Source organism: Vidua macroura, chromosome Z (genome assembly GCF_024509145.1).
Source record: "Vidua macroura isolate BioBank_ID:100142 chromosome Z, ASM2450914v1, whole genome shotgun sequence".
NCBI classification, from domain to species: Eukaryota; Metazoa; Chordata; class Aves; order Passeriformes; family Viduidae; genus Vidua; species Vidua macroura.
This window is the reverse complement of record NC_071611.1, coordinates 59,449,335-59,464,959: the sequence shown is the minus strand read 5'-3', so window position 1 is coordinate 59,464,959 and position 15,625 is coordinate 59,449,335. Positions and strand designations below refer to the sequence as shown.

At 41.8% G+C, this 15,625-nt stretch overlaps 1 protein-coding gene across 5 annotated transcripts; it reads left to right on the top strand.

The window, feature by feature from the left end:
- The first annotated feature begins 1,522 nt into the window (after window positions 1-1,522).
- Window positions 1,523-14,265, top strand: ZFAND5 (zinc finger AN1-type containing 5). 5 transcript variants are annotated; one of them, XM_054002408.1, is made up of 6 exons: window positions 1,523-1,727; window positions 4,660-4,817; window positions 5,227-5,338; window positions 5,746-5,843; window positions 13,720-13,845; window positions 14,096-14,265. In XM_054002408.1, the coding sequence occupies exons 2-6, from the start codon at window positions 4,667-4,669 to the stop codon at window positions 14,242-14,244; spliced, it is 636 nt and encodes a 211-aa protein (XP_053858383.1). In that variant the 5' UTR covers window positions 1,523-1,727; window positions 4,660-4,666; the 3' UTR covers window positions 14,245-14,265. The 5 variants fall into 5 exon arrangements, with proteins under 5 accessions (XP_053858383.1, XP_053858385.1, XP_053858384.1 ...); XM_054002410.1 differs by lacking the exon at window positions 1,523-1,727 and adding an exon at window positions 2,012-2,310; XM_054002409.1 differs by lacking the exon at window positions 1,523-1,727 and adding an exon at window positions 2,348-2,444.
- Window positions 14,266-15,625: the final 1,360 nt, after the last annotated feature.

Sequence of the window (15,625 nt, the reverse complement as noted above, 5' to 3'; positions counted from 1 at the left end):
TTATAATAATAATTAACTATTATCTTGTTGTACCTCAGAACAGGAGTTCACAATATTTTCAGTAGTACACAGGAAAAGAACATGAAGACCCTGTAGTCTAGTCATCCTCTACGTTTCTTTTGGTCCCTACAACGGAGGCGAGATACTCAAATGTCAGCACTACAGAAGAAAGTAGCAGGGAGAAAGTACTGGCAGTCTTTTACTGTCTTTCTTAGGTGAAAGCCTAAAATTATATGCCATAAAGTAGTCCAACGTATTTTAGAGAAGAATTGGTGGGAAAGATGGTCACTGTGTCCTCTGTTGGACTGCATCCCATATATGTCTAAAAGCAATGTATCTCCACCAAAGCATTTCAGGAATGCTACACCTCAAGTCTCTTCAGAGGGCAGATGCCCTTCATCAAGTGAGCCTACAGTCTTTCAAAGGAGTTTCTGGAACCCTGCTCAGATTCCCAAACAACTTATTTCCTGCTTGCCTCATCTACCAAGTTCTAGGTACCCACATTCTTGAAGAATTCACAACATGTAACCAGAATAAACACCTCTAAGACAATGGAAGCAGTATGTTTCTGCTCCACAATGAGTATGTTCATCAGGGAAAACTTCTTTATAAGTGTATCCCTCGAACCAGTCACCCATTTTCTCAGAAGGCAGCTTGTTTGTGATGCTGCTAAGCAAACAACAGAAGGTCCAAAATCACCAGCATCTTTTGAAGCTGTAGCTTCTAAGGATGCACATATTCTTTTGCTCCTTGTGATATAATCCTAGGGTTACCCTGGGAGTGTCCTCCTTTTATGGGTCCCTGACATTCCAAATGTCGCAAGTTAGAAAAGGTCTCCAAGGCAGTTTTTTGTGAATCTCATGGTATTTTTGAAGGTACTAACCTCTTAGAGGATAAGATTCTGTCCAAAATGGCATGTAGAACTAGCTCATCATCATTGGATTAAGAAAAATGCGTAGTTATTTCCTTATTCTTTCTGTTCTGTGAAGCTCTGCTCTTCAGAAAGAACTATGTTATCAGACAACTGGCAAATAAATTTATAATCGGCAATTTAGATTGGACGTTCTCTTCCCTTTCGGGGCAATGCTCCTGCATTTTTACTTTCCATCCCACATGACGCCTGGATCTTGTAGGCAAATTTAGGTCAAATAAAGAAACACCCAATAAAACTACACATATTTTAAAACTATTTTTAGTTCTCTAAGACTCGACGTGCCGCAGTGTGCCGGCGCTGAGGCACTCCGTCCCTCGGACACCTAGCGGTAAGCAGGCGCTCCGCCAGCGAAGAGCCTTCCCCACTCGAGGCTCCCGCGCTCGGTGACGTGACGCGGCCTTCGGGAGAACGGCTGGCGCGGTACCGCGACCGGCCCGGCCCGCCCCGCCCCAGAGAGGCAACGGCAACGGACAGAGCGCCGAGCCGCAGCACGCATGCCCCGCCTGGCTCGGCTCCGCCCTCCTCCTCCTCCTCATTGCCGTCTTCTTCTTCCCCCTCCCCATCCACCAGCCTGCAGCGCTTTCCCGCCGCCTGCCTTCCACGCACGGCGGGTCCCGCCTCGCGCCGTTGCCGATACGGCTGCCGCTGCGGGAACAAAGGAGCGAGGCGGCGGCGGCGCGGCCGCCAGCCCAGCGCCCCCCCGCAACCCCCACTCTCCCCGCAGCCGTCCGGAGCTATCCGCGGCGTCTTCTCCGGCGCCCGTCGCGGGGTTTGTGGCCCCCGCCGGGAACAGGTGGGTGAGGGGTAGCAGGCTGGGCTCGGCTACGCGGGGTCTTCACCGCGGCGGGGTGTGTCCCGGCCTCCTCTTGGGCGGCTTCGTTGCGTTCGGCCTTCGGCGGGGCCGGTGCGGGGCAATGCAGGCGGCGAGACAGTGAGGTTCCGGTGTCTGGCGGTGGCGTGGGGCCTGCCGACGGCGGGGCCGACCGTGACTCAGGCGGTTGCGAGAAGCGGCCCGGCCGGACACCCCCGTCCGCTGCCACCGCTCCTCAGCCCGGCAGTCTCGCGGGTCTTTTGTGTCCGGGTGTCGGAGGAGGCGGAGGGGGTGGGAGACGCAGTTAAGACGCGCGGCACTGCGGGTGCTTGGCAGGGCCCCGCGCTTTGTCCGAGTCCGCCGCCGGACTGCACCCGCCTGGGGAGCGCCCTGTGCCAGTTCGGTTCCCCCGTACCGACTCTGGGCGCTGGCTCGCCCGAGCGGGAGTGAGCGGCGACTGACCCGCGCAGCCTTTATGTATCCTCCTCTTGTTTTGTTCCTGTGTTTCTCGTGTTTATCGTGATCCCTCTTCGGAAGGAGGATGTTGAGGCCATTCGGTATTTAGGTCAGTGCGCCCGTTGCTAACGCAGTGCCCGGGTTTCAGCGCGCGTTGGGGCCCTCGTTTTTGTCGTTACACCGCCAGTGTGAGATCGCCCGGCGGGATGGCGGCAGCCCGGCCATGGCCTCGGGGATGAAGGGGTGACTGAGGGTTGGGGCCGAGTCCGCTAACGGGATTAACCCTTCCCTTCCTCTGAGTTGGGCTGATGACGGCGGGGGTGCTGGTGGAAGGAGATCTTTTTCAATTGTCTTTTTCCCTCCTCTCGAAGAGGAGCGGTTGGGTGTAACCCTAGCGGCCCCGGGTTGCAGGGCGCATTGGTGGTTGCCCTGGGGCGCCGATCGCGGGAGGCGGATGCTGTATTTTCTGGGCTGCAGGTCAGCACCCGCTCTTCCCGCTCCCCCCTGGAAGGGAAGGGCAGTCGGATTTCGCCGGCGCCTCCTCCCGTCGGAGCCGGCGGCCTGCGGGAGATATAAATAGGGACTGACTTCAGCGGGCGGCCGGGCGGCCCGGGCCCGTCACGCCGCCGCCTGACAGGCGGAAGCGCAGGCGCTCGTCCGCCCACGTGACCGACCCACCGCGGCCCGGAGCTGCCGTAAGGGGTCAGTCGGGGTGCGTGAGCCGTAGCGGCGTTCCCATTGTCGGGAGGCGCCTTGAAAATAAACGCGGGTGAAACCCCGGCCATCTCCTGGAGCCTGGAAAAGCACGACTTGTTCAGCGTTGGGTAGCAACGACTTGATCGTTCCGTTAGGGGCATGTATTTCAAGTAGTGGAAGACTCTGCAGACCAAAGGAGCTGCTGAGTTTCTAGTTTGTACTGGAATAGTAGAGTTGGCACCTAAAGCAACATTTAGTAAGTGGCAAAACTTTAGTGCACTAACTTGGAAATTAAGCAGGTCAGTTGATGTTGGCAGTGTGTTTGATAACATATTGATCTTATCTGGTTAGTAACAAAAGGGCAGAAGTAGTCTTTTTCTGTGTTATATAGACATAGGTCTCTGTCTTGTCAAAGATGGCAAGATGTTTTAGATTTCCTCTAGGTGAGTCAGGCTTTTTTCTAGCTCCCTTGATTGGTGTGTTTGGCTGTAGAACTGTATCAGAAAAAGTGTGAAGTCTTGTAGTACGCTAATTATACCTGGAAGGTGTTAGAAAGCTATAAATAGTACAGCTATTTATACCTGGAAAATTAGATCGTGTGACCACCAGCAGATGGGATGAATTTTGCTTGTTTACTTTCTTCTGGTTTTGGTTACTGTCATCCCAGAAGTTTAGTTTAGCTAAAGGCACCTGTCAGTTGCACTTTTACTAGGGAAACATAAGTTTACTACTCGCTCTGTGAGCTCTCTTAATTAGAAGCATTTTTCTTTACACTGTAACAAATGCACTTTTGGCATTTTTGACTTCTAGCAAGTCTCAGCTGTCAAATATCTCTTACTGTGACAGTTTCTGAATAGAAAAACAGCAATGCAACGTTTATACTAAAGTGTCTTCAGATGCCATATGTGCAGCTTCTGCTAAATTTAAATTTTAGTGCATTATTACATGTCTTCAATTTGAAGCAAATGCATGATTAGTGTGTTCCAGTTTTATTGCCCTTGGGAGTCAAGGATTTGGCTGCTATGCAGTTTTCCACTAACCTTGCTTTTCAGTGGTTAACAGGCAGTGAAGGTGAAGACATTATTTCTAACATGCTTAGCACTGACTGGCTCTGGGAGACTTAGAAGTCTTGACACAACCTAATTAGAGAAGGATTTTTTTGTTTGTTTGTTTGTTTTGTAAATGTGTAAGCTGTGTAATAGAACATACTTAATCGTTTGGAGTTGTTATTTTTATCTTCCTTGGAAGAGTGTTGTGAGAGTAATTGTGGAATTAGCCTCAAAATTATGTGAGATCAGTGTTGAAAAAGCAGGGTTTTTCCGCTGGAGTCTCTTGGCTTTGTTGGAGTCCAGAAAAATAAGCTATGTTATTTGCCAGAACTGTTTTGTGGGAATGAACTTAGTCTTACTTATTCTGCATATCCCTATTAGTGCTCAGAAGCTAGTACTTAAGGAGGTTTTTTTGGCTGTCAAATTTACCTGAACATGCAGTTCAGTGCTCAGCAAGCATATTATTTCTCAGTATTAGTATGATGACAACATTTGTCTTGTCTTAAAGGTTCGTAATGATGTTACTTAGCAATAAACTGCAATCTTAAATGGTATATTAATGTTCATATAACCCTCTTTAAGAATGGTGATATCACTTGGTGTGGCATGTGGGCAGACATACTTAAAATTCTTTTAATTCTTTATACTTTTAACCCAGTAATTGATTTTGGTAATATGCCAGGTCCTAATGAAGTTTTTGATTTTATTTACAGCATCGAGATGACTCAGGAGACAAACCAGACCCCAGGGCCTATGCTGTGTAGTACAGGATGTGGATTTTATGGAAATCCTAGGACAAATGGGATGTGTTCAGTTTGCTACAAAGAACATCTTCAGCGACAGCAGAATAGTGGTAGAATCAGCCCAATGGGTAAGGGTGTGAGGAATTCTTGGGGGTTTCTATATTTCTTTAGAAATAAAATATACATAGGATTACAAGGAATATTAAAACATTTTGTTGGGAACTTCTGAAAGCTGAACTGAAAGAATGAATATTCAAAGAAAATAATACTTTAAAGCACAGTAAAGATAAAAATAATTTCTGTGTAATGTACTCTGGTTTTCTTGGTATTCAATCATAACTTGCTTTCCTACTTAGCCACTTCTGTTAGCATTTTCTTATGCATTCTGTATTTTGGTTATTAGGTAAATTTGTCGTTAAGTAAAAAGTAATAAGCAATAGCAAATTATATGCAGACAGTTCATAGCTGTATAGGACACTACTTGATTCATGTGTTTTCTGCAATTTGTTCATAACTTGTTAAATTCTTGTTACATAGGAACAACCAGTGGTTCAAACAGTCCTACCTCAGACTCTGCATCTGTACAGAGAGCAGACACTAACTTAAACAACTGTGAAGGTGCTGCTGGCAGCACATCTGAAAAAACAAGGTAAAATTAAGGTTGTACTGTGACAGTTGAATGAGCTGTGAGTGTGCTGAAAGGCCTGCAGCAATCCTGCCCTGTTGCATTGAGTGTCTGTAGAGGAAAAAGGACCTGACAGGGCCTTATGAATCCATGTAAATTGAAAAATCATTCAAATATTTGCTATTGTAGTGCTGCAGTAAAAGGAATGTTTTTTGTTTATCTGCAGAACTAATTTGTTACAGGCTTGCCTCTCTCTTCTAGGGAAACGAAAATATAATAAAGAAGTGTATTTTGAAGATAGTAGAAGCATAGGTCAGGAAAATATATCAATAGTGACTGAACCAGTAGTTCATTAATGGTTCTGAACAGGTCAAGCTTTTATTATTAACGTAAAACTGATGTAAATTATGTGTTTCACTGTGCTTAAACAGAAACGTGCCTGTTGCCTCTTTGCCTGTAACGCAGCAAATGACAGAAATGAGCATTTCAAGAGAGGAAGAATTAACACCGAAAACAGTGACCGAGCCAGGTATGTTCTCAGAGTGACACTGGACATAACCAGTGTCTTAACATGAGTGCAGGGTTTGTTTACTTTGAGTAGCCATCTCCTGTTATGGTGGTGGTCTTAATAAATGTGTTTAGGATGCTTTTGAGTACTGTCTCCTCAGAATGAAGAAATAGGACTAGTTCCAGAACAGCTTTAAAATATATGTTAATTGTTAGTAAAAGAATTGACGCTTATGAAGGTGTTTTTAGATCCCTAACATATGTTTTTAAAAGTGAGCACTCTAAAATCATGGCAAGGTGTTCTGTTTGAAGTTGGACTGTTGGGATTCGGTATGTTATCTAGCAGAACAATTCCATCTGACTCATGGCAGTCAGAATGGCTTGTTTTATTTGGAGAAGGGTGCTTAATAAATTCCATTCTACAGAGAAGTGAGGCTGTGGGGGAAGGGAGAATATGTGGTTTAGAAACATTAACAGAAGTTGCATAGGGTTCTTGAACTAATGGAGTAATCTGTAGATACAATCAATGCATTGTTTCAGGGATGTAGGGTAGTTGCAGCTTTAATTGCTGTGTGTGAATTGTCTGTTTAACAGTTTTATTCTCATGCTGGATAGTTGTAGCTGGAGTAGTAAAACTTCAAGGTCTAAAGTATTTCCTGGAGTGAGGCAGAGAGGGAGGGCAGCTTGCTTAACCTTACTAGTGAACAACTGAATTCATACCAGTTTGTTCAAATGGATATCTTAATGCACTTGTTTTGTTCTTTAACAAATCCAGACTTTATTTAATTTACCAGCTCTGAAACAGTTTTAAAAACTATAAGCTGATGTGTAGTAGGAAATCTTTTTACTCAAGCTGAAGGTAAAATCAGTTTCTTCAGTTTTGAAGTCACTGAGATGAAAATGGCATCAGATGCTACTAAGCACTGTATCAAAGTGGTTTTTATCTAGTTATATTTTTGCCAACAAAGATTAATTTGGTCAGTATTTGTACAGAGGGTATTACCATTTTCATAAGTCACGCTAAGTCAAGGTTCTGTGACATGAATTAAAGTACAGTTATACAATATATTTTGTTTTTTCATTATGAATGGACGAATAGGGAATTTTTGCAATTATTAAATTTATGTAGCTGATATCATCTGAAGAAGCTTCATTATGTGACTGAAAAGTAATTTAAAGTTTGCACCAATATTCATTAACCCATTGTGCTGTGTTACGAAATCCCACTGGAAGGTGTCAAGAACGAAATAGGAATACATAAAATGGTACTAATGCAGAAGTAATAGGTGATTTTACTTTTCATAGTTGTCATTTTGCCAGCTGCAAAGAAAGTCTTTATTTATTGTAGATACATAACCTGTTTTTCAGGTACTGTGGATCAGCTATATGATAGGTCACACAGCTCTATTGATTAGAATGGGGGAAAAAATCCAAAGCAGCTGAAAGATACTTAGGAATTGTAGTGAATTATATCACAGGTTGAAACCAGTAAAAACTGTCACAAGCTTGTGTAGAGATGGTTGGAAATACGACCAGAGAACTTAAATGCCTCTGGAAAAAAACTTGAAAACTGGAAAAAACTACCTCCTGAGAGAACATACCTGTAAATTCATGAGGCAGCCTCAGCTGCTGTGATGCCCAAGTTCCCTTTTTAAGTATTATTGTTTGGCACAGATCATAGCGTAAAATAATGTCCTTATATACTATTCTTAGGGTTTGTTGGACATCTCAGTTTAACAGTGTTGGCTGTATCTAGTGATGCATTACTCTGTGTCTTGCAGGCAAGAGAAACTGGCCTAGACTTTTTATTAAAAATTCCTGATGTGTCTGGACTAGGCAGATTTTTTTATCTTCCTTTTTTCCAGTAGCATCCATTATGTGTTGGTCTCTCAAAGACAAACTGGAACAATGGTAAATAATTTGCATCACCTAATAGCAACAAAAGTTAATACTTTCTTTGAGGTATGATTCTCTAAAATAATGCAGTGATGGAGTTGTTAATGAAATACAGTGTAGCTGTAGACATAGGCTGATGCTAGGGACAATTTCCTAATTAGACAGTATTAGATCATGAACTGTATCTTCAACAGTATGAAGTCATATTCTCTTCTGCCAGCTGTGCATTAGGAAAAGAAATTTTGTATGCTTCCCTTACAAATCAGAAAGTTTAAAAGAAGGATTACATCTGATAAACTAATTTTTTGCAATCTTCTAGCATAAAATTACACTTTTTTTGCTTTTGAAATTGAAACAACTGACTAGAAATTGGAGAAGTTGAGAAAAAAATAAACTATGAAGTTTGACAACCTTGTTTCTCTTGATTTTGTTGTAATTTTGGGATTTTTCTTCTTTGCTCAGGTTGAGTTGCAACCTAGATTTGACTTCAAAGCAAACCTGGTGCTAAGACAATTAATTGTACTTCAACATCTGAAGAAAGGCATGGTGGATGTAACTCCGTTGTAACTCACATGGTTGTTTTCTTGTAACTTGTTGAAGTGCTCTGAGTCTTGACTGGATTCCGGGCAACCATCAAAGCCTCTCTCTCACTCCCCTCCACAGCTGGACAGAAGAGAGAAAATAAAATGAGGGGGTTAATGGGTTGAGATAAGGATGGGGAGAGATCCCTCCCCAAATACCTGCCACAGGCAAAAAAGACTTGAATTAGAGATACAGAGTTTATCATTAACAAGATCAGAACAGGATAATGTGAAGTAAAAACAGACCTTAAAACCACCTTCCCCCCACCCCCTCTTTACACACCACCCACATCCTCTGTGCTTCCTACCCCAGTGGTGCCAGGAGCCAGGGTTATGGTCAGTTCATCACCCAAGGTTCCTGCTCAGGGAGAGGAGTCATTCTCTTGCTGCACTGTGGGGTCCCTCCCACTGAAGAGAGCTCTCTATGGATTTCTCCAACATGGCTCTATGTCACAAGCAGCAGGTCCCTGAAAGCTGCAGTATGAGTTCATCCCATGGGCAATGGCACCCCTCACACTTCTGCAGGGTTGGTCACTTTTCCATGGGGTGCAGTCTTTCAAGGACAGGCTGCTCCAGCATAGGAGCAGAGCCCCTCTCTCCACAGGTCTCCCATGGGGTCACAGCCTCCCTTCAGGCATCCCCCTGCTCTGGTGGGCTTCTTTCTGGGCTGCAGAGGGATCTCTGCATCCCCGTGGACCTCCATGGCTGCAGGGGCACAGCTGCTTCACCATGGTCTTCACCATGGGCTGCAGCAGAATCTCAGCTCCAGTGCCGCAGGACCTCCTGCCCCTTCTTCACTGACCTTGGTGTCTGCAGAGTTGTTCTTCTCACCTGTTATCACTCCACTCATCTCTGGCTGAGATTACAACTGTGCAACAACTTCTATTTTTCTTTCTTCTTAAATATGTTACCACAGAGGTGGTACCACCGTTTCTGATTGGCCACAAAGTGGCACATCCCACTTTGGAGCTACCAGGAATTGGCTCTGCCAGACATGGAAGAAGCAAGCTTTTACCATCTTCTGATAGAAGCCACCTCTGTAGCTTCCCTCTACCAAAACCAGGTCATGCAAAACCAATACACCACCAAAAATAAATGGTTTTGAAAACAAGTTTATTTAAACAATCATATTGTTTTAATGCACAGTGTATTTTTAGCATTTTCTTAGATTTTTGTAGGTGATTACTTTGCTGAATGATCAAGCCTCTAGTCAGGTCTGTCAGTGTTTCCAGACCCAGTATCAGCACTGGCTCAAGGTTGTGGTTGTTTCTTGTTGTTATTCAGAGATTTTTTTGGTTGGGTTGGGTTTTTAATGCAATGCTCTGATTTAGGGAGTAGTGTTACATGCAAGTAGTATTGCGTATAAAAAAGTAAACCAGAAACTGAATGGATAACAGTGTTGTGTAAGTTACATATTTTAAAAATACCCAAATACTGTTAACTTCTATCCATGCTGTAACTTATCTTTTCATTCAGCAGCAGCAGTGTTAGAAGACAGCAGGTGATGGTGGTTGGCATGGCTCTTTTCTTTCTATCAAGCTGTTAGAGTTAGAGCTATTTTACAGCTGTTCAGCATTCAGGTTGAGAGACCCTGTAATGGGTTACCCTTGCCATGTTGTAGGTAGAGCCAGTGTGTTGCAGGTAATATTGTGAGTAAGATGTAAGTAAGGTAGTTTATGAGATCTGGTGAGATCAAGACATAAGTACATGATGTTCCTTAAATCTGGTTGTAATAAGTACCTTGTTTGTTCTGGTTTGTTTTCACACATGGCTGTAGTAGTTTCACCATGTTGCTTGCTGTAAACAGTTCTGTTGTATTAGTAATATTGTCTGATAGATAATTCTGTATTGTGTTGAAAGTAATTAGCTTATCTTCATGCTTCCCATGTCTATTGTAGCTTTGGTAAACACTCCTGATTGAAAAATTCCAGAAATGAAATCTCTTGTAAGCGCTGAAGCTGTCCACTGCTTAGAAAAGCGCTGAGGACCTAACTGCTGGTGCTGTGTATTATTACTATTCTAATAGTGATACACCACACATGTCAAGTCTTTATGATAATCAAATTAAACAGTGTTTCTGTGTGATACTGAAACAAAAACACATTATGTTGTATTAATGGGGTATATTAAATTAAGGTATTAAATACGCAAATAGACAAGTTAGGGCATGCAGAAAGTGAGTGGCATTTATATTTCCACTCTTCGACATGAAAGTAAGCAAGATGGAGGTTTGTTCTGCAGCCTTTCATCACAGGCACCTAGGTTGGCATAAAAGTTGTAGTTCCTCAGCAAAAGTTTGATAAAGCATAATAGGTACTGCCCATCCTTCCAGACTAAAATTTTATGTACAAGCCCTTTGTTTTCTTAGATTAACCACAGCTGGCAGCTAAGTGCTATGCAGCCAGTCACTCAGTTCTTGCTCCCCAGTGGTGAGGACAGTTGTGGAGGATAAAACTAAACTCCATGGCTTAAGATAAAACAGTTTAACAATTAAAATGAAGTAAGATAGCAATGCTGATGGTAATAATAATATAACTGTAATGAAAAGAGGAGAAAGAGGAATAAACTCCAGAAACTTCACAAGTGATACATATGACATTTGGTCACCACCTGCTGACCGATGCCCAGCTCATTTCCCAGCAGTGATTGGCATCTCCCAGTCAACATCCCCCCATTTATATATTGGGAAGGGTGTTCTGTTGTGTGGAACATTCCTTTGACTACTTCATTCAGGTCAGCTGTCCCAGTGATGCTCCCTCCTGGCTTTTTGTGCACCTGTTTGTTTGCAGAGCGCATGAAACTGAGAAGTCTTTGTTTTAAAGTAAAAGCACTATTTAGCAACATTTAAAACACTAGTTTTATTGATATTATCAGCATTGTTCTCATACTGAATCCAAAATACAGCACTGTACCAGCTACTGAGAATAAAATAATTCTATCGCAACTGAAACCAGGACAGTTGTGCTAGTATGCAACATAAGGATTGTATTGTTTCTAGTATTTCTACTACTACTACTATTGTTTCAGCTCCAGAAGTGCAGAAATGCATCTAATGTCTTTTGGATAACTTCTGACTTGACCTTTTCTCTTGTTTTGTTTTTTCTGTTTGTTCAATGGTGGGAGTTGGCAGTCAGCTTCATCAAGTCATGGTCCTTAAAACAATCTCTTTTCCTGCGCTTTCAAGAATTTGTGCCACTGCTATCCTTGAAGTTTAAGGTGTTTAGATTTTATTTTGGTGAATTTTTCTTTATTCAGAGAAGCTTCTAAAAACTTTATTCTGTTACTTTTGTATCCCTTTCTGGTCACTTTAGATATGGAGAATGTTAGAAAATAGCACTGATTTATTTTCAACGTGTTTTCTTCAACCAGATTATTGGATTCATTCCTTTCCAGGGTGAAATCTCTGTAATACTTATACATGCTTTTTTTTTTAAGTAGCCATACTGTTTTATATGAGAAAGCTGCTGACAGCTTTGAACATTCTTTTCTTAGAGTGGTTTTTAATTTTGAATGCCACTCTCGTGAGTCTAAGAACTTTATTCTTCAGTTTGTAGAACCTTCTTGCATGTAGATTGAGTAGCTGTTGTACTTTGTCCTGTGGCTGACTAGTTCCATCAGTTGCCTTGCTGCTCCTTTTGTAAAGATGCATCTTATCTTTATGCTACATTTGAAGGAAATTTTCCAAAATATTTGATGAAGTGCCTGTATTTTTGTAGACTTCTTCAGGTGCCCATCTCCAGTATAGTCTTTATCATTAATTTGTAATAAGTGTAATAGTCATTGTTGGCCATGATGGTAATGCGTATTTATAGTGCCTATAGGCACTATATATTTAAGAACAAAATAGTGTTTATAAAAGCCTACCCAGTTCTGAAAATCAGTTGTTCCTAAAGTTTTTGGCATTGTACTAGGAGAACTGATCTGGTAAAATTCGAGTGAAATAAATCTTTGCAGGTCTTGAGCCAGAGATAGGAAGGGACATGGACGTGACCAAGGTGATGGAGAGGGCTACACAGAACCATAGTACCATTTGGGTTGCAAAGGGCTTTATAGATCATCTAGTTCCAAGCCCACTGTTCCTGTGTATCAATATTCTCAGAGTAAAGAATTTCTGCCTAACATCTAATACAATTTTCTCTTGTAAATGAAAAGTATTTCCCCTCGTCCTATCACTATCTGCCCATGTATAAATCTATCCTTTTCTTATAAGCCCTCTAAGCTTGGAAAGGTTTCAGTAAGGTATTCCTAGAGCTTCGCCATCTCCATGCTGAACAACCCCATCTCTCTCAGCTTGGCTTCACAGGAGAGATGCTTCAGCCCCCTGATCATCTTGTGGCCCTCTGGTGTTAACCCAGCAGATTCACATCTTTCCTGTGCTGAGGACCCCAGAGCTGGATTCAGCACTCCAAGTGGGGTCTACAGTAGGTCGAGCCCATTTCTCAAGTTTGTCCAGATCTCCCTGTCTGGCATCCCTTCCTTCGTGCTGAGGGTGCACTTAATCCCACTGTCTGTGTAATTGATTAAGATATTCAAGAGCAGGGGTCCCAAGACAGAGCCCTGAGGGATGCCACTCATCACTGGTCTCCACCTGGACATAGAGCCATTGACCACACCTCTGGCTGTGTTCATCCAGTCAATTCCTTATCCACCACCTAGTCCGTCCTTCAAAACCGTGTTTGTCGAGTTTGGAGATCAGGATGAAAAAGTGCATGCATGCCAGTAAGAGCTCTTTTACAGTGACGAGAGGTTTTAGTGGTGAAGAGTTTGCTTCATCTGAATACTTATTGAGGAAGCAGGGTTGACACTGCTATTTTGCAGTTTGACCACTATTTTGCAGCTTTTGGCACTTTTTCAGCTACCTGTTCTGTGGTGTTACATAAATCATTTAGAGCACTTTAATTAACACTATGATTTCTGGCATGAATTTAAGTTAATATCTTGAGGACTGGAATTATACTTGGTCAGTTGGATTGTCTTTTGTGTTAATGGAAGCCTTCTGTGACAAGCAGCTGTAAGAAAAGTATTTTGGTTTAGATAGGCTCCTGATGTCATGGCAGAACAACTGCAGTTTTCAATATTTTTAATCTACAGGTTGATGAAAAAGGAATTTTGTTCTGAGCTTTAGGGGACAGGGTAGGCAGCTTTTTAATCTGTCCTCGCCATTACTCAGAAACACATTTATGAACATTTAACATCATAAAAGCCAATCAGACTGAAGTCTGCTGGCATAAAATAATAGCAGAATCCTTTATTTTTGGAGAGTAATAAATGGAACATTTTTTGTCCCCTCTTATCTTGGTATCTTTTAGTGACCATTACTGCATGCTGTATACTGCTTTTCTTCCTTGGAAGATGTTTTAGTTGTGGGGGAAGTCAAGAAAAGCAAATTTAACCCTTATTTCCTTTCCATGCTTTTAACAGTTGTTACTCAACCAAGCCCATCAGTTTCTCAGCCTAGTACTTCAGAGAGTGAGGAGAGAGCTACTGAACTGCCAAAACCAAAGAAGAACAGATGTTTCATGTGCAGGAAGAAGGTTGGCCTTACAGGTATGAGAATGCTGTCAATTATAAACAAATTTGCATGATTAGTTACCTCTTGCTACATTAAACTTGACAAAATTTGTGTTCTGTTAAATTTATCACCTTCTTCACAATTCACACAACTTAGTAAATCCATTTATTTTTCTTACTCTGTATGTTGTAGTAGACAAACATATCCCCTTTGTAGTGACTGCACCCTTAATTAACATCTTAATTAAAAACTAATTCCTAGTAATGTTTCTTTTTCCATGTACAGGATTTGACTGCCGATGTGGAAACCTATTTTGTGGACTTCACCGTTATTCTGACAAGCATAACTGCCCATATGATTACAAAGCAGAAGCTGCAGCAAAAATAAGAAAAGAGAATCCAGTTGTGGTGGCTGAAAAAATTCAGAGAATATAAATTAATGTGCTTGTGAAAAGACTGACTTTTTGTGGTGCTTTTTTTTCCAATACATCCTAAAAACCATGAAAAGAGCAGGTGCATGGTCATTTTCCTTTGTTTTCAAAAGTTTTACTTCTAGTCCTGTCTGTCTAAATTATACTTCAAATGTTTGGGTGTTTGTTACAGGCAGAATTGGATAGATACAGCCCTTGAAAACGTATATGCCCTCCCCAGAATAGATGGATGATCAGAAACCTGCACAGGAATACATATGCTCAGAGGACAGACTCTAGTTCACATGTGCCAGACAGACATATGCAATCTGCATGTGTGCAGTAGCTCTGCCTTTTGAGATATGCCTGAGGTATTTAATGTTTGGCTAATGTTATATGCCTGTTTCGGAGAAGGATACATCAAAACAGTTGGCAGTCTACTTCTATAATTTAAAATTTCATTCTACTTTTAGTTGCCACACTCCCATTTTAGTTTTCCAGCAGAATGTGAACTGTGTAGAGGGGTCTACCATCACAGTAAGACGAGCATCTTTCCCATACTTAAGTCACTTAACAACTGCACTGAGAAAAATGAAAAAAATCAGATACATATGAGAAGAAAATTGTTTTGTAAAAGATTACATTAACTTCATAATCTTGAAAAAAAGTTCCCAAAGGAAATGTCCTGTTAGGAGCTTAAGAACTGGCCTGCAACAGAGTTGTCCCCTTTTCCTTGCCTAGCTAAAAATGTTGTGTAGCACAGTATTGTAAGATTGGGTTTCAAAACACAGTTACAAATGTTTCTAGACACATCACAGCATCTATCAAGCAACACGGGTCTGAATAAGTTGTTGAAATACTAGAACAGTTTATTATTCATGTACTACTTATGTTCTGTGTGTTCCAAGTTCAAAAGACTATTAGGAATTATTTTTTCTAGTTTTAAATGTAACAGTTGCACAATTCTGCATGGAAAACCATACCTAACATGGCTGCTGTAGACTTAAATGGTAGCTGGAACCACTCTTGGAGGGCTGCTTTATCATTTTTAATTGTACTTGGGGTATAGGACTGTAGTGTTCTTGGGTGTATTGCATGGGCTGCGTTATCTACGGCATTGTACAATAACAACTCTAGAAAAGGCAGTATTCTTCACTGATGCTTGTCTGGTAATATATATCACTTCTGTGTTATAATGGAAGGGGTTTTTGTGATGTATGAAACTTGTGTTTTTTATATAAACAAATACGGTTTAGACTAGTGTTGTGGTAATGCCTGTTCTCATCCTCATCTGTAAATAGTTACATACAAGGCACTACTCCTACCTGATTTTTGTTGCCAGTGTTCAGTCTTGGTTTTTACTTCACTATTAAAAGCGTGAGATTTTCGCTTCTAACTTTGTTCTT